The sequence below is a fragment of the Triplophysa rosa genome, linkage group LG6 (assembly GCF_024868665.1).
Source record: "Triplophysa rosa linkage group LG6, Trosa_1v2, whole genome shotgun sequence".
Taxonomy (NCBI): domain Eukaryota; kingdom Metazoa; phylum Chordata; class Actinopteri; order Cypriniformes; family Nemacheilidae; genus Triplophysa; species Triplophysa rosa.
Window position 1 is genome coordinate 8,112,696 of NC_079895.1, and position 19,135 is coordinate 8,131,830.

At 38.1% G+C, this 19,135-nt stretch overlaps 1 protein-coding gene across 1 annotated transcript; it reads left to right on the forward strand.

Annotated features, from left to right (window-relative positions):
* Window positions 1-1,221: 1,221 nt before the first annotated feature.
* dcun1d2a (DCN1, defective in cullin neddylation 1, domain containing 2a) lies at window positions 1,222-17,537 on the forward strand (the record flags this gene model as incomplete). The annotated part of the gene is made up of 7 exons (XM_057335387.1): window positions 1,222-1,290; window positions 2,519-2,735; window positions 3,985-4,153; window positions 16,068-16,198; window positions 16,309-16,391; window positions 16,523-16,619; window positions 16,697-17,537. Coding segments are annotated over 7 exons (846 nt in total), but the record flags the coding sequence as incomplete, so codon positions are not given.
* Between the last annotated feature and the right edge of the window lie 1,598 nt (window positions 17,538-19,135).

Here is a 19,135-nt window from a genome sequence, read left to right on the forward strand (position 1 = left end):
TTTAAATGACTGCAATGGCATCCTAAACTGTGAGTCATGAGGTTGCTTTTGGGTTTCAGACTCTGGAACCTGTTTATCTGTGTGTATGATATGCCACCCCTTACAGTACATGAACTGTACTGCTTGAGGAAGATAACAAAATGCAGTCTAAAAGGGGGCATCAACATTTTATGTCTGTAACATTCTCAGGTCTCTGGGTGAGCAATGCATATTGCTATTTAGGGATGAATGAATGCATCTGTCAAACAAAAGGGCACATTAAAGTGATTGTTTACCCCAAAATGAAAATTTGTTGATCATCTATATGTCATTCAAAACCTGCAGAGCACAAAATATATTTTGAACAATGTTGGTAACCAAACATTGGCCCCTATTCACTGCAATTCTCAAAATATCTTCTTTTATTTTCCACGGAAGAAATAGTCATACGGGTTTTGAATGATATGACATGACAGAATTTTTATTTTTGGATGAACTGGGATTGATAGTATGATGAAGTTTGCTGAAACAGTCAATATAGTGTAAAGTGTATAAATCCTAAAATACTTTAAACCAACAATCCAAAAGGCATTGCAAACCTTTACAATCAGACACCCTACAATGTTCTTACACATAACATAATCCAGTAAATGTCTGCACTGTGCAGTTCTGTGTCTGTGTTTATTAAGAAGAGTCAAATAAACACTTTGAGCAGCAGGTAACCTCTCAGCTCCTAAAAAATGAGTACGATTTAAAGAATGACAAAATAGGTTTTGAAAATAATACAGGGATATAATTTGTGAAACACTTGAAACACTTTAGTTTTGTAAAACACAGTTATCCACTCAAAGACATAGTTCACCGGTCAGCTAAACTTGCTCAAATGTATACCAGTGTTATGCTTTATGCTTGTAGAGCCTGCAGATTCTTCCCTTGAAGGATGAGAATAGTAGTGATATAAATAAAAATCTTTAACCACATACATTTAGAAACTAAATTCAGAATTTATGTTGTTTTAAACAGACAATTATTCATTTACATATTTTCATCTTACTATGCTGTAAACAACTCATATTATTTGTTCTAGTGAAAAGCGGTACTACGTCTTAAATAATGTCAAAGTGAGATTATAGACAGTTGCTTTAAACTACAAAATGATTTTCTTACAATAAACTACAACTCCCACTAACCAAGCGTGTGACCGCGCAGACTCGCTAGTGTTCTAGCGCATTCCCTTGATGCCTACACGCATGCGCAGTCGTACATGGGAGCATTGGGTATCAATTTGGTCAAACAGCGGGTGATAAAATGGTAGGTGACATGGAAATTAAAGTATTTACTATCGTTTTCTGTTTCTGTGCTCGACGGAGAAGATCTGGCAAGCGTAGATGTTCCGCCGTTTATATGAGTTGTTGTCTGCGAGTGTCGCACCGTGAAGGCTCAGAATTGTGTATTTGTTTTGTATGGGCAGGAAGGTCAGTTGTTGATATTTAGAGAGCCCAGTATGTATCGTTTCGTTTATGATGGACTGGATTTACACCCTAATGCACAATGCATTTGAGAATGAACATTGTTCTGTGCCATAGCCAGTGGTTTCGATTAAAGTATGCACGCTGTTAACCCTAGTATTGTGTTTGGGATTTTAGCAGACCCCAAGTCCCCCTTTGGTTTAATAGCTCAAAATCATATTGACCATTGACTAATACGAATACAATTCATAGCATTCATACATTAATGGGACCTGATGGCTATAACACATGATATGTTTAAAGTGCCATGCATTGAAAACATAACATTACTTCTGTTTAGGGTATTTGATAACCAAGGTATAAAACATGCAATCAAATGACTGATATTTTGAAATGGCTATTAATATTATTACACGTGCTGAATAGGGGTGTCTGTGAGCCCAAACAACCACACAGTCAGTGTCAGCAGGACAGAGAGTTAAATGACATCCTTAGTTACCCAATCCATGAAATGTCAAACGTCAGTGTTTCAGCCCTGCCCTTATAACTCAGCCCTAATAGTAGCCTGGTTGTTTTCCAGAGCGTAACAGATTTTAAGTGTACTATCAAACTATTTTGTGCATTGCATATTTTGGAACAATTTCTCACGATGGCCTGGTCAGTTTGGCTCTCTTGAATTTGTTTGAGTAAACTTAGTAGAAACAGCTTACTGTGCATCACTGGAAATAACTGTCCGGTAACCCGGTTGTTTTGCACTGGCTGCCCTGAGCTTACCATCTCATATTACATGGCAAGAGCAAGTGGCCTGTCACAGGTCCTCACATGCTTTGTGCTAACTATTTCAAAGCTTTGCATTAACCCTCTAGAGTGCTCTTTTAGTTTGACACGCCGGTCTGGAAATTCAGTCGACATTTCGTTTACGGTTGCTCCAGTCCTCAGCTTTTGTCCCGTCTGTCTGAATGTGCGCATTTTTTTCTCTTTGTATATTCGCTTGTGTTACTCTGTGTTTGTACACACTGCTGAGTGTATTTCTTCGACTGTCTGAGGGCATTTCTTTTGTGTCCACACAGCATAAACTTAAATCCTCTCAAAAGGACAAGGTACGGCAGTTCATGTCCTTCACTCAGGCAGGGGAGAAGACTGCTGTGTACTGCCTCACTCAAAATGACTGGAAACTAGAGGTGGCTACCGACAACTACTTTCAGAACCCAGATTTGTACCACAAAGAATCCATGAAAAGCTCAGTGGACCGAAAAAAGCTGGAGCAGCTTTACAACCGATATAAAGGCAAGTTTTTCTTGTTCTGCTGTTTTTCGTGTATGTGGATGATTACTGCATGGAAATGTACCACTGTCTGTTTTTACCTCTGAAAAAAAAGTTTGTCACAAAGAAATGAATAGCACTTACGGAGAAAATATTACAGCATTCGAATTTTACAGATACACATTCTCGTAGGATGAAGACTCCAGTCATATCAGTGGCCTTGAAAAGCTATTTTATTCTACACGGAGCAGGTGTCCTCCTAATGGGGGCCACTATGTTGAGATCACATGACCAGCTGTGTTGTGCAATTCAACTGTGTTACCAATGGCAAAAATAGCAGCAACAATACGTTTACACCATATGTAGTGCTTTTCCAGTGCTCAAGGCCTTTTTAATAAACATAAACATATCAAGACGCAAGACGCAAGCAGACCAACCACAACAACAAATGCAATATTCTTAATAAAGAAACAACATTGCTTGAGTCAACATTGTAGTACAGCGTGATTACATGGATCTGAGTGTCATAAAACCGCATGTAAGAGTGGAAAAATAAAATAACAGGCAGTGCCTGATGGAGCAATGAAACTAGACCCGCAGAAATGGCAGAACAGCCAACACACCACAGCTACATCGTGGCAAACCCTAACCTGTACACAGCATATTCAACCATGTGTAAACATTTGTTGGGAATGCACTGAAGAATGTGAATTTTTGCAGTGTATAAACTTCATCCGTGTCTATAGATGTCAGTATAACTCTCTCGACCACAGAGACGAATAAGAGCCATCCCTCAGTCCCCTATGCTTGAGCTTATCCCGGCATTTAAAGGGATAATTAATAAATTACTCACTCTCTAGTTGTTCCAAACCTGTATAAATTTCTTTGTCTGGTTGAACACAGAGAAAGATATTTGGACGAATGCTGGTAACCAAACAGTTCTTGGACCCCATTGACTACCATAGTAGGAAAATTGACAATGGTAGTCAAAAGTGCCCCAGAACTGCCCCTACATTCTTCAAAATATCTTCTGTTGTGTTCAACAGAACAAAACATTAAAAAAGTATTTTTTCCTACTATGGTAGTCAATGGGGTCCAAGAACTGTTTGGTTATAAGCTTTCTTCCAAATATCTTTCTCTGTGTTCATCAGAAAAAAGACAATTATACAGATTTGGAACAACTCCAGGGTGAGTAAATGATGACAGATTTTTTTATCCCTTTAATAAGAGGCAGCGAGTGTACTTTATGAGTGACGTGACTTTTCTTTTTCAGATCCTCAGGATGAAAATAAGATTGGTATCGATGGAATTCAACAGTTTTGCGATGATCTCAATCTGGATCCAGCAAGCATCAGTGTTCTGGTTGTGGCGTGGAAATTCCGTGCGGCAACACAGTGCGAATTCAGCAAGAAGGAGTTCATCGATGGCATGACAGAGCTAGGGTGAGCTATGACATCATTTGTTCAGTCATGTGCACTGTTGACATATTGGTGAAAGTTGGGGTTGTGTAACGACCAAGGATGCCATTTGAATACAAATTTTAGTTTCCTACAGTGTTGGGCAAAGTACTCTAGAAATGTAATTAAATTACTGATTACTATTTTTAAAAGTAATCAATTTACTAGTCTGATTACTTTATTTGAAAAGTAATTAGTTACATTACTCGTTACATTACTATCCCCCACCCCTCAAAAACACAAAATAACCTTTTTAAGTGCTCAGCATAGTCCAGGCAAATTGCGCTTTCGTTCTGCGTTTTGGGGTAAAACGAAGCTCGAAAACGTTGAGAGACGGTATAGTGTTTTTGAACAATCCAACACCCCTTTGTTTCTGGAGGCGGGGTTTACATGACGTATCCAAATAGCCTCTGCGCACGTGGCCACACAGACAACACACCCACCTATTACGTAATGGCCATGGACCAATGGTGGCTCGAGGGTGTTAACCGGCCAACACGAACTTTCCCGGAGAGTTCTGTTTGGTTTGCTGCTGCGAACTAGTGAAACGAATTGTCGTTTGGACCAGATTTTGTTCGAAATCAGGTCACAGATGGTCGTTTTTCGATTTCGAATGTAGTATGCTGAGCCCTTTAGGGTCCGTGTATCATCTGATCATTTGATTATTCCATTCAATATAACAAACGGAAAAAGAAAAAAAAAAAACAGTCGATATTTCGTTTTTCCGTTTTTCTGTATGCACAAAAATAAAAAACGATGTTTTTCTTCTTATTTCAGCCTTAAAAGGGAAATCCAATAAATAAATAAACCAAAACGAAATAACGACCCTAATTATAGTTTTTTTCATTTTTGGGTGATTTCCCAGGGTCTTCTGCGGGCGCACGCTTTGCGCATGTGCAATGTACAGCCGCTTACCGGGATCATCAAGTGCATGCGAACTTGCGAAGCTCGAAATGGAAATGAATGCATTTGCATATGCTTTGTATGTACTTTTCACTCCCACTAAAAGAGTCACACTGAGAGAGGAGGACATGACTGTAGAAAATATTTCAAAAATATATATTGAACAATGCCTAACGTTCACATACAATACTTTCCAGATCTTACAGTCGAAGTTTGTTAGCATTATTGCTTTTAATATGTGACATTTAAGTAAACAATTAAGTAGCTGGCTTGCAGCAGCAAAGGTGTAAATCCATAAATTACTTTTGTAATTTATAAGTTATGTGACGCGAACAGCATTAGGTTCCCCCAGCTAAAACTACTGTCCTGCTATAGAGTAATTCATAAAAGATGTTCAGTTTGTGTTGAAACTGTGAGGTTTTTATGTAGTCATTTGCAATATTACATTACATCAGTTTAGGCTACTGTTTTTAGGTAACATGCCAGAGCCTGTACCTCACGGAGGGACCATAATAATGTTGCAGTGTTCCCCAGAGAGCATGCGGCCTCTTTTTACGATATCTCGTGATATGTCATATTATTTAAAAACATTTGATGAATATGAAACATGTACAGCTCGAGTGAAGCCATTGTAAATGATAACTGATCGATCGCGAGATTCGTGAAGAGCTCTAGGCGCGCTGCCGTGCGCAGAAATCCGTGCAACATCACCCAAAAATGAGAAAAACAGTAATTAGGGTCGTTATTTCGTTTTGGTTTATTTATTTATTGGATTTCCCATTTCAAGATGAAATAAGAAGAAAAACAAACTTTTTTTTATTTTTGTGCATACAGAAAAACGGAAAAATGAAATATCGACTGTTTTTTTTCTTTTTCCGTTTGTTATATTGAATGGAATAATCAAATGATCAGATGATACACGGACCCTTTAGCCTTCTCAAGACTAAACTTTATTGGGAAGTGCATACTCTACTCTATAGCCTGTCATAAATAATAATAATAATTAAACTCTGTGACATTTTAACTTAAAACATTTTTTCATATGTTAACTAGTATTTCTAAACCTGCATACTCCATAATGTAAAAAGTCTCTCCTTCGTTTCTTATAACTTGTATATCTTAACTAGTGCTTCTATGATGATTTCTTCATCATTTAACAAATATAACAGCGTTAGAGCAGCAAAAACTAGTCTGACAAAACATAACATGTTGCTAATAGCAGCCTGGGACTCGACAGTAGAAGTTGATTCATTGCTCTCCGTGCCCGGTGACGTTACTTTCTCCCAGTGTTCGAATTGTGTCAAGGCTCTTGGGGGGTCCCCTAACCAGTCTTCAAAAAAAACAAAAAAAAAAACAGACGGAGCTGTCATGGTCCTGCCTTCTTGTTCATGATTTTCTAGTCTTGTGGCAGGATCGTGACAGATCCCTTATGTTTAGTGTGAGAAAGTCATGGGGTGTTTACCATTGACACTCCATGTGCTTTCTCGTGTCTCGTCCCTCTCGTTTCCCGTATTGCTTCCCTGCCGTGTCTTATGTTCCTCACCTGCCCCTCGTTATCTTCCTTTGTTTGTCTCCCTTTAAAAACCCCTCGTGTCTATTGTCTTGTGCTCGTGCATTGTATTTGATGTAGCCCATGTTTGCTGTGTGAATTCTCCTGTGTACTGCTGTGTTCCTGTGAAAACCCCAGTCAGTTAGTAAGTGTTCAGTCTAGTTTATGTCTAGTGTTGTTTATTTTCAGTTTAGTGATAGTTAGTCTATGTCCTGTCTTTACCCTGCCTGTCTTGTTATACCCCACCGTGGGTCTTTGTTTTGTGTTTCTTGTTTAATAAAAATCCTCTGTTAACCCCTGAACTGCTGCCTGCATTTGGGTTCTGTCCACCACATCCGTGACAGGAGCTGCCAGTACAAGCATCAATCACATGATAGTTTGGAGCATTTTTGTAATTTGACCACATTACACGCATAAATGTCTTTAACATGTTGATAATCCATTAAAAGATATCCACATGAGGGAGAGATTAAAAGACATATTTTTTTGCAGTGACCATGCTATCGATCTTGCTGTAATTTTTTTATTTTGCATTGTAGCCTAGATTTGTTGTTGCCTTTAATTGTACAGCTATTGTTAGAGAGGAAGCGAAGTGGGAGAGCGAAGTGGGTGGGTTCGGGAAAGGACCACGAGACGGGAATCGAACCCTTGTCGCCCGATGCGCAACTGCGCCACATGTCAGAGTACTGCCCACTAGGCTATTGGCTCCGACAGCCTGAATGAATGTCATTCCTTTGTGCAAAAGCAGAAGCCTTCTGGTCAAAGTCGGAGCTCATGTTTGCAGAAGGGAGAGCAAAATAATCTCTGGGGAATGCGAAAGTTTTCTGAGGGAAAGAAAAATATTCTTGGGGAAACGCAAAAGTTTTGCAAAGGAACGCACTTTTGGGGAGAGCAAATTATTTTCACTCCCTTTCCTATTTTTCCACCACCTGTATGTCCCTGTAGTGGCTCAGTGTCGCATCTGTTTTGACAATGTGAGATAACATTGGATATAAAGAAAGACTTGCATATCAAAATGATACTAGGCTAACTGTAAAGTTTTAAGATAAACGCTTTCAATATGAGAGGATCCGCACGCAGCCAGTGTTATTTTGTGTTCTTAGTTGTCTAGTTTTAATGAAAAACCAGGGACCCCCCAAGTTCACTATTTTATACCTTATGAGAGGTCCCTTAAGGCTTATGAGGGGTCCGGGACCGCCCCAGCCCCCCCTCAATTCGAACCCTGCTTTCTCCAGAAGTTTAACCGTGCTGTACTGCCCTTTCAGGTTGTTTTTCGCAGGAGAGAGGGTTTTGCTTACCTCCACATGACCGACAACGCACAACAATGTTCTTGCCTTTGACAGAAATAAGCTCAAAATAATGATTGTATTTCCAGCTACAGAACGCATACGTTTCTCTCTCCATGCTGAGTTTGTTTTCGCTGGTAGTACCAAAGATTATCTTGTAATAGGGAGATGTATGGGTCTGTAATACTTACAATTGGAGCATAAAGGCTAACATCGATCACGAGAGGCACCTCAGCCGGGACATTCTAAAACGCTTAACGTGAAAAACGCTTAATGTAGCTTAACGTACCTAAACAGCGGTCAAGGAAAACCAAGTTTCTGTCAAACCTTCCTTGTACTAAACACTTGCTGCTGTCAAAAGAACGAGCTCTTTGTCCGCGGATAAAGTGAATAATATCACGTTAAGCGTTTTCTCCCCCATAGAAGTCCATCATAAGGAAACAGCTTAACGTGGCATAACGTACCTAAACAGCGATCAAGGAAAACCAAATTTATGTCAGATTTTACTTCTAATAAACACATGCTGTTGTCAAAAGAACGAGCTCTTCTTCCGCGGATAAAGTGAATAATATCACGTTAAGCGTTCTCACCATAGAAGTGCATTATAAGAGAAAACAGCTTAACGTGGCTAAGACAAATTTCTGTCATTTTAGTTGTAATTAATACTTCAAAAGCCACCGTGCATTGTGTTAAAAAGTGGCGTAGCCTACTTTAAACCCTGTCTGAAACCAATATTAAGAAATGAGGCTAATAAAGTTGCTAACTCCTGGCTTCAGTGTTGTTACATCGAGCTGAATAGCCTGTGGAGCAAACTAGAACAAAACAGCACAAATGTTTCTAAAAGCTCTGATAAAAAGGGTCAGAAATATAAATGAGATGATACTGCGCGTTCTTGTGGCACGAATGCTTGCGTGGCTATTGCGTCAGTAGGCTAATTGGCGTTGCCGTTTATCCGCGGAAGAAAAGCTCGTTCTTTTGATAGCAGCAAGTGTTTAGCACAAGGAAGATTTGACAGAAATTTGGTTTTCCTTGATCGCTGTTTAGGTACGTTAAGATACGTTAAGCGTTTTTCACGTTAAGCGTTTTTCACGTTAAGCGTTTTAGAATGTCCCCCTCAGCCAATCATATTCGGTGTCTAGTCTCCTTGCCTGCGTTCCGCGCGGCGATAGCATTGGCCGTTACGAGTTTTTAGCTTAAGGTGGCAGGCTTTCCATGGAGTGGCTTTGGTAGTACTTTCCGTGCAGGCGCGTTTCAGTTAGTGATGTTTCATTCGTGAACGAATCGTTCTTTTTGAACGAATCTTTAAAGTGAACGAATCGTTCTCGTTCACGAAATGCAATGACTCATATTTCTCGTTCACTGAAATCTCTCCCTCGAGCACAGAGCGTCTTGGCTTAAAAGAGTGTCTAAAGCACGAGCCAATGAATATGGAGTGATTCTGCGGACTAAATTAAAAAGGAATTGCAAACTGCATTTGCAAATGCTTTTTCTATTTGTTCGTGTCAAAATTGTGACATAATTCAAACGCAAATGCACCCATTTGCATTTGCATTTACGCGAACGTACAATGTCTGCCAAATTTCAAAAGGAAAAGCAAAGTCTATTTGCAAATGAATTACCTCTGTGTTACGAGTTACGACCCTGCCATATTTAAATCTCAATATCAATTCCCCATATGCTATTTCACTTCCTCTGGTGTCGTGTATTAAGCCTGCCAAAACTCAAATTAAATCGCAAATCCCTTTGCATTTGCATTTCCTCTGACTTGTACAGAAACCTGTCAATCAATGGCGGGGGTGGGCTTATTCAACGGGGCGTGTTTGTATCGGGAAGTGACGTCATTCACCGTCGCAGTGGTGGCAGTCAGTCCAACACCAAGGTGACACCGTCAGGGCGACACCTGTTGTGGCTAAAAAGGATTCAGCTACAGCTAAAAGCCAAAATAACAATAATGGAACAAACGAGGATCAGATGCAAAGTTTCATATAGAGAAAATCTTTACAATGAATAACAATTGCGGTACTTAACAAGTATAATTTAAAGAAATTCAACGGGCTCGATAAACAGATGAACACAAACAGTGGTCTGGTGATCTCAATGAGCTACCAATAAAAGTCATGTTGAAGCAGTGTGGATTCATCATAATTACATGAATTTCTCAGGTTGGTAGATGATTCTCTAATTCGTAGATGACAGCTACTTCTGTGTCCAGCAAACTCACTAAAACACTAGAGCACAAGTTTGTCTTTGTCTCACTATGTTATGATACACAAATAAAGAGTTTTGTCATTTATTATTAACTTGTTATATGCATAATGAACAACAATGATAATGCAGGATGCTGTTTATTCATACAAAGTGAACATGTTTTGTTATGGTTTACAACACGTATAATCATGATGCAAAATACGGTCACAGTGTTGTCAATAAATGTCATGTCCTCGTTTTGACTTCGGAGTACTGTGAAAACGAATACCATAAACAAACAAACAAACAAACATGTGTAGAGGAATGTTGCAGAAGGTGATGATTATCCATCCTGCACCGAAGTTTCACATGCTAAGTGATGCCGCTCTGAGCCCAGAGTTCCAGCGCGATTTATTTCCAAACAAAAAAAAACTGAAAACTGCACTGTTTTCAACGCCGATTGTGAGTGCAGTTGTAACTTCACTCCTAATGTGCAGTGGTGTAAAGTATTGGAGTAAATGTACTTAGTTACTTTACTTAAGTATCTTTTTGGCTACTTTGTAGTTGTACTGAGTATTAAAGATATTAGCAACTTTTACTCTCTACTTAACTACATTTTTGAACAAGTATATGTACTCTTTACTCCACTACATTTGTAATGACTAATGCAATTACACATTACATTTTGCATGCCACCTATCTTATAATTAATATCGCCATTCACAGGGCAATGAAGGTACTACAATCTTGTGGATTTTGCCATAACTTACAAAAACTTGTCAACATGGCTTCTTTATATGAATATGAGTGCAGTATCAGGTAGATGTCAATCGCTGGCGGTTTATACACGGTTAGCCCTTACCCGCTATTTCTACAGTAATATATTGGCAACACTGTTGCCAGCTAGTTACTGTAGGTCACACATCTACAAAAGCTCTTATTTTTAAAACTAACTCTTCCTAAATGTGCTCTAAACATGTTTGCTCAAAATTTGACCATGTGGTGGGACTATTGCCATGAAGTGATGTAAACCAGTAAAAAGAATGTATAGTATTTCAATTTTCAAAAGTGCTCTCACACTATATAGACAAAATATTAACCTATAGAATGAGTCGGACACAGAGAAATGAACAATTCACATATGAATCTCAACAATGGTGACAATCAACTGAACAGCTTCATGCTGCAATGCATGCTGGGTACATAGTACAAAACTCATTCATGATTGTTTGTCACCATTGATGAGGTTTGTATGTCAAGTGTCTAATTGTGTCTCAATTGCAAAGAAAGATTTTCTGACAGAGATCTTTCCATTATAACATGTAATCACTTTACCAAACATATCTTAATAAATCTTAAATGCTATATTATTATTATTTAATGATTGAATTCTTTCAGATGTATCTTCAGTTACTAAGCAAACATAAAGTTGCGGTTCCTGTAAAGTCCCTTTCAGTGTTATTGTATAAGTGTACATTTTAAAGCTACAAGAAAGTCAAAGAGTCCAACCAAAGCAAACACTGATCGCCATAATGGTGACTTAAAACATAATTGAACCACTATGAACTAGAGTTAAATCTCAATAAGATCTTACACAGATGACAGAAATAAAGTGAAAGTGGTGTCTGTAATATGTGAAGATGTTATTGATGTTTGTGTTTAATTCTCCTCTGGTGAAATCTTGACAGATTTATTGTGTTCATCTGTTATTTACACTTGTTCATCTAAGACTGTGTGACTTAAGTGCGTTAATAGATTCTTTAATAATGTATCTTCAAACAGCCATTGCAGTAGTTTACTGTAAAACACCTACAGTAACTAGCAGGCAACAGTGTTGCCAATGTATTACTGTAGAAATGGCAGGTAAGGGCTAACAGTGTATGTGAAATGAGGACATGACTGCAGCTGGCGATGAGGCCCAAACCAGCATGTCCAGTGCAAAAAGGCTTTGACTTTTTAATTCTACTTAACATTATTTTATTTATCTGTTATATTGAAGAGACCTTTTTGAAGGACTTTGGTTTACTTATGAGCACTTGAGCTTAAATGAGACTTAGGGTGTTTGTAATGACGTAGGTTATGGTGTCGACCATGATTTGTTGCAATTTTGAGGTGTTCAGTCTTATTATGATTTAAGAAAATAAATGCGATTGCTCACCTCACAAATCAACTGTTTCTAGTTTTTCACTGATGTGTCTCTTAAGTGTTGAGGACTAGTGCTGCTTTGAGCCTACATTCAGTATGAGTAAAATACTCAAGTACTGTTAAAATCAGATACTCAAAGACTTTTACTCAAGTCGTTTTGGAATTGGTGACTTGTAACTTGTAATGGAGTAATTTTCACTGCAAGGTATCTGTACTTTTACTTAAGTATGGTTTTCAGGTACTCTTTACACCTCTGCTAATGTGTTTAGCTGTATCACATGTATCTACTTAAGTTCCAGTCGACGGTGAATGATGTCACGTCCCGATACAAACACGCCCCGTTGAATAAGCCCACCCCCGCCATTGATTGACAGGTTTCTGTACAAGTCAGAGGAAACGCAAATGCAAAGGGATTTGCGATTTCATTTGAGTTTTGGCAGGCTTAATACGCGACGCCAGAGGAAGTGAAATAGCATATGGGGAATTGATATTGCGATTTAAATATAGCAGGGTCGTAACTGGTAAGACAGAGGTAATTCAATTGCAAATAGACTTTGCTTATCCTTTTGATATTTGGGGGACATTGTGCGTTCGCGCAAATGCAAATGGTATGCATTTGTGTTTGAATTATGTCACAATTTTTACAGGAATAAATAGAAAACGCATTTGCAAATGCAGTTTGCAATTCCTTTTTAATTTAGTCCGCAAAATCATTCCATAAATGGCGTTCGAGAGTGAGCTTTGACAAAGCATATGATTGGTTGAATGTACTGAACGAATACGCCCTTCACTGAACGAGCCTGTGTTTGAGTCTGAACGAGACCCGCTGATTCTCGTTCGTGAACGAAATGAACGATCAGTCATCTCGATCATCTCGTTCGTAAGTGAACGAAAGGACCAGCTGATTCTCGTTCATGAACGAGCTGTTACTTCTGCCTCGTAAACGAAATGAAAGATGAGGTCTCTTGTTCAACAAGTACAGAAACGGACACAATGTAAATATCCTTACGAAAATAATTAAATAATGCAAGCTGATGGTTAAATGTAACAAGGAAAAATTAACATTGTCATTTTTATTGCATGGAAAATGTCAAGCCCTGTTTACTCAGTTATTGTACTGCAAGCACGGGTGTTTTGGGTGCATTTTGTATCATTTATTGTTCTTTCAAATAAAAACGAATTCATTGCATTTAATTCATGTCATGCACTTCCCTAAAAACTGTAAAACAAAAAAGTATTGGTTAGCTCTCATTCGCGTCATGTCAGCAAATAGCATTCCAGTTCCGGCTGTGAAGGGACGTGTACAAGGGAATTGGTTAGATCTTCCGCTGAACGAATACGCCCACACCGACCAAGTCGCTGTTGAGTCTGAACGAGAAAGAGATCTATGGGATGAATTTAATACCAAAATGATTAACAAATGCATGCACAGTCATCCGTGAACGTGATACAAGTTAAACTTGTATTTTACTATTCACAAACAAATGCCGTATGATTTGAATCTGTGAAATTTAGATTGTAATAAACATGAGGCGATTTGTACAAATAGAGACAGATTTGTAAATACAATGTTTTATTTTGTGTTCATGTATAATCATTTTGCGCATACCAATGAGAAGTTGTGCATTTGTGTATCCTGCAGCGCGCATCCATTCATCCTGTTCTGTGCATTCGGATTTTGAGACGTTCTTTACGCGGTTTTGCATTGGACAATCCACACACAAACAACTTCAGATCCACGCACAACCGTGCATAAACTGCGGCCTACCACTAGATGGCAGTCTCACGGAGCGATGCAGAGGTTGCGCTAGACTTTTTCATTGTCAGTCATTTTGACGAACAGGCTCATAAAAAATCCGTCATAATCTATTTTTACCCATCACTATGGTCCAAGGTTGATGTTACGTGCTAATTAGCATGTTTGTGACATCATCACTATGTACATGTGTTTACTCTCTGAACTGAATACCCAATAAAGTCGTTCACATATTTAATGTTTCTGTTGTCAGACATAAAACAATAATTACAGACAAATGTTTATAATCATAACAGTAACAATGACAGGTGCTTGTAAACGCTGTTTTGTAATCATTTATTAATTCACTTACAGTTTCTTTAAGATGCTGTTTTGTTATGAATGTGCTGCTTCTGCCACTCACTGAACGGAAAAGACGCAGAGAAACATTTTCCCCTTACTTAAAGTTAAGGTTTATCCAAAATAACGCTAGTCGCTATCTCTCTGAAGGAAAAAAGTCTGTAAACACCGCACCACTGTGCGCGCCTGTGTGTATGTGTGAGCACGCGACGCGGGGGTCTGATGTGACAGATGCATGCATTGCAGAATCAGATCCTCAAACAACGTTATCGTTGTGTTATTATGAAAAATGTAAAAATATTTTCAGCTCGTTTTGAAACTATCGCGAAACAGATTAGACGGTGAAACGAACTGAAAATATTTTTACACTTTTTATAATAACACAGCGATAACGTTCAAAGTGACTGAAAATGAAAAAGTCTAGCGCAACCTAGCTGCCGCAAACCTCTGCATCGCTCCGTGAGACTGCCATCTAGTGGTAGGCCGTAGTTTATGCACGGATCTGAAGTTGTTTGTGTGTGGATTGTCCAATGCAAAACCGCGTAAAGAACGTCTCAAAATCCGAATGCACAGAACAGGATGAATGGAGGCGCGCTGCAGGATACACAAATGCACAACTTCTCATTGGTATGCGCAAAATGATTATACATGAACACAAAATAAAACATTGTATTCACAAATCTGTCTCTATTTGTACAAATCGCCTCATGTTTATTACAATCTAAATTTCACAGATTCAAATCATACGGCATTTGTTTGTGAATAGTAAAATACAAGTGTAACTTGTATCACGTTCACGGATGACTGTGCATGCATTTGTTAATCGTTTTGAGATCAAATTCATCCCATAGAGATCTCGTTCGTGAACGAATTGAACGAACTGGTACATGTCGTTCATGAACGAAATGAACAAATTGAACGAGAGTGTACACTGTAAGTCGGTCATTTAGCATGTGAGTCTCGTTCAGCAGTCAGCAGAAAGCGGATGCAAAGCGCAGTTAAAGGTAGGCTACTTTGCACGCTTGTTTATTTAAAATACATAAACTTCACGTTTAACATAATCCCAGATTTATGAATGTGTAAATGACCAAACAATTAACTTTTTAATTATGAAGAAAAACCTTGTGCGTTGGTCATCTGAACATCTTATTTAGACTTATTTTTATTTATTTAATGAGTAGATCAGAGACACACATTTTAATAAAGCCTGTAATCAGTTTATACGTCCATTAATACGTTCGTTGACATAACACAACTCTTTTTCGCCACCTGCTGGCTTATTATAGAAATGGTCACTGAACGAATCAGTGAACGAATCTGAACGAATCATTTTGGTGAACGAACTGAAAAGGAACGAATCACTCAAATGAATCATAATTCCCATCACTAGTTTCAGTTTGATGAAGTCGCGGGTGCGACAGGCAGGCATCCAGACTTTGAAAAAGCAAAAAAAAAAGACTTTGAAAAAGCTATTTAGCTTTTTACAATTGAAATGATAAAACGATACAACGGCAACGATGTAACGCAGCTGTAACGTATAGTTACCTGGGCTTGGAACTATAATCTAATTGCTATTTTAGGAATTATAACGCGTTAAATTACTCTTATTACCAAAAAATAATCAAACTACAGTAACGCGTTACTGCCCAACACTGGTTTCCTATGAATGAAAGATGTCTAAATACGCTTGTGATTGGATAGAAGATGAGAGTAAACTATTAATCTCATTGGCAGGTGTGATAGTCCAGAGAAACTCCGAGCTCTTCTGCCCAGATTAGAACAGGATCTGAAAGACAGCGGGAAGTTTAAAGATTTCTACCAATTCACCTTCAATTTTGCCAAGAATCCTGGACAGAAAGGATTAGGTAACACCATCTTTATCTTTCTTCATCATTATTTGCTTGGGTGACATTTAGAATTTCTTACATTGAACATAAGGCACCTGAAAGTTTTACCCTTTGTTTTTCTATTGTAGATTTAGAGATGGCCGTAGCTTATTGGAACCTAGTCCTGGCTGGACGTTTTAAGTTCCTAGACCTGTGGAACAGATTTTTATTGGTGAGTCTTCTGTACTTGACAGATTTAAATAGATTTTCTGTCTGCTATGCAACAGACTAACTACATAGCAGAATAGTTTCCATTAGCAGTTAAATGAGATTCTCTATAATCTGCACTTTTATTTTATGCAGGAACATCATAAGCGATCAATTCCCAAAGACACATGGAACTTGCTTCTGGATTTTGGCAACATGATTGCAGATGACATGTTAAACTATGATGAAGAAGGTATCTTTTTGTTGAGTAAAGATACAAACTGCCCATGTATGTTGACTTTAAAATTTGTGATGTCTGCTTTGTTTCAGGAGCGTGGCCTGTTCTCATCGATGACTTTGTGGAATACGCTCGGCCAATCGTGACGGGATCAAAGCGCAAAACTGTATAGTAACCCTATAGCTGGGCGAGAACTTGCGCCTTGGTCGCCTCATTGACTTTGTAGTTTTTTTAAAGACTTGTAAGCATAATAAGAGAGAACTAAGAGAAACACTTGAAACCGACAAGCTTTGCAAAAGGAAAACAGGACGGAAAAATCAACTCGGACCTCCACGCGGGAAGGACAAGAGCCCGAGCCATTAAATGCACATGGCCAGCTATTTGCACTGGCAACTCCATTCTAGCCAGAAAACCTTTGGAGATATTGGGTGGATCACTTCGAACCTAGTACCTCATCTCCATAGCAACCAGTGTCACTCTAGGGCCAAGTCCTCATTGCCTACCCACTCATCAGTCTGAAATTATTGGAAAAGTCTCAAAGTTCTCCAGTTTTGTTTTAGATCATGTACCCATTTGTCTGGGTGTGTGTCTCATGCAGGAGATGGTCATCATGTTCATGTTTTAAGCCAGACGTTCATGGGCAGCACAGCATGCGGCTCACAACACCAGCACTATTGTTACCGTTGTAAAGTACTGTATCTACTGCAGCAGTATGTACAGAGAGAAATGTATTATCATGTTTTATTATATGAAAAATATGAGAGAAAAGCATGGTAAAACAAGGCACCTTCATACCATGTTTTTGTGTGAATTTAGGTCAAATGTGTCGTCTGCCCTGTTGCAGAACTTGTAACAACACGGTTCAGTGTTACTCTTTTTTTTTTGTTTACCAGATTTATGTCAAAAAAATAAATTATTGCCCTTTATGTTCTTCTCAATCTCCAACAACCCTTTTATTCCTCAACAGGACATTTAAATTTAGCCTTGCATGACAATTCCAGGACTTGCAGGGTTTCCCTTTTCTTCTAAAAGTGAATGGAAGCTCACAGTAGTCCGTGTGAGCGAGTTTAGAATGTTTATGAGATAAGTAAAGAAACCATCAAAAGCGGAAAGCTACAAAAGCAGCTGACAACAGAACTTTTTCCATCACAAATTTAGCTTACTAATAAATGGAAATGGTAATTTATTAAAACCCATTGCCCGCTTGTCAAGTATTCGCACTGTTTCATTCAGGACATTTGTACTGTTATCTGATCACAAGGTTATACTGCCTGAATTATAGCAAACTGCAAGCATGACATAATGATGGTTTTGTAGTTTCCTTCTTGCCAAAGAGTACCAAATCTACAGTTTTTAATCTACTGATGTCAGTCAAAAAGCTCTGTAACAGTCAGTATTTTAGCTAGCTCATCGTCACACCTCTAGCTGCTACTCGTGCATGACCTTGATGCTTGGCTAGTGCCCAGTGTTTCAACAGGACTCACGAACTAAACTTCGGGGGACGCCTATAGGAAGATAGAAAGCTTTGCCAATCATATTATGTCCTCTATGATGTTTTTTTATTGTCGGTTCATCTCCTGCACACTTACAGTTTTCGATGTGTATGTTTGTCTAATACTTTTTGTATTTGTAAAATACTTTTAAAAGCGTCGAAATACCTATGTAAATAGCACTAAAGAAAATAAAAGGCGTACAAAAGTAGCTGCTCTTAATGGCGGAATAGATGTCTGACGAGGTTTTTTATCACGTGCCACAAGAGGGCAGTGTCTGACATGTTATGTTAACTAGTGATACTTTCTGTAATCTGTAGAAGGTTGGTTGACATGCAGTAAAAATGCCTTTTTAGTAATACACCATTTCTGAAGAAAAATACACATTTATGTAGGGTAAAGTCTGAAGTTTCAGAAAATATAAGGTGTCACTAAATTTGTCAACTTTCACTGTTGTTGTTTTTTGAGCATTTTTAACTGTCATATGGTGTGACCAGTGTTGGGTAAGTTACTCTCAAAAAGTAATTAATTACTAGTTACTGATTACATATTCAATAGTGTAATTAGATTACTGTACAAATTACTCTCTCCAAAAAGTATTTAGTTACTTATTACTAATTACTTTCCTATATCAACCTTGATTAGTTAAGTGATTCAAGGATAGGCATGAAAGGGCTCTTTTAATTCATTCAAATAAATAATATTAAACTACATTAAGTACTCTTATTAACTGACCAAAGTATTACAAATGTGAGAATTATACATTAAATCACAGATTTTAAAGTTAGACTTTGAATTTTGATGTCAATTCCACTATTACACACACATACTGTATATTACACAAAGTATTTAGTTTAATTACATCAGAAGTAACTAATTAAATTACAGAAAAAATAAGAATAATCCCTTACTTTACTTTTTCCAAGGGAAAAGTAATTACATTATAGTAACTAATTACTTAGTAACTAGTTACACCCAACACTGGGTGTGACATAGCAAAATTAAGAAAAAAACATCTTAATAAAATATAACAATAACACA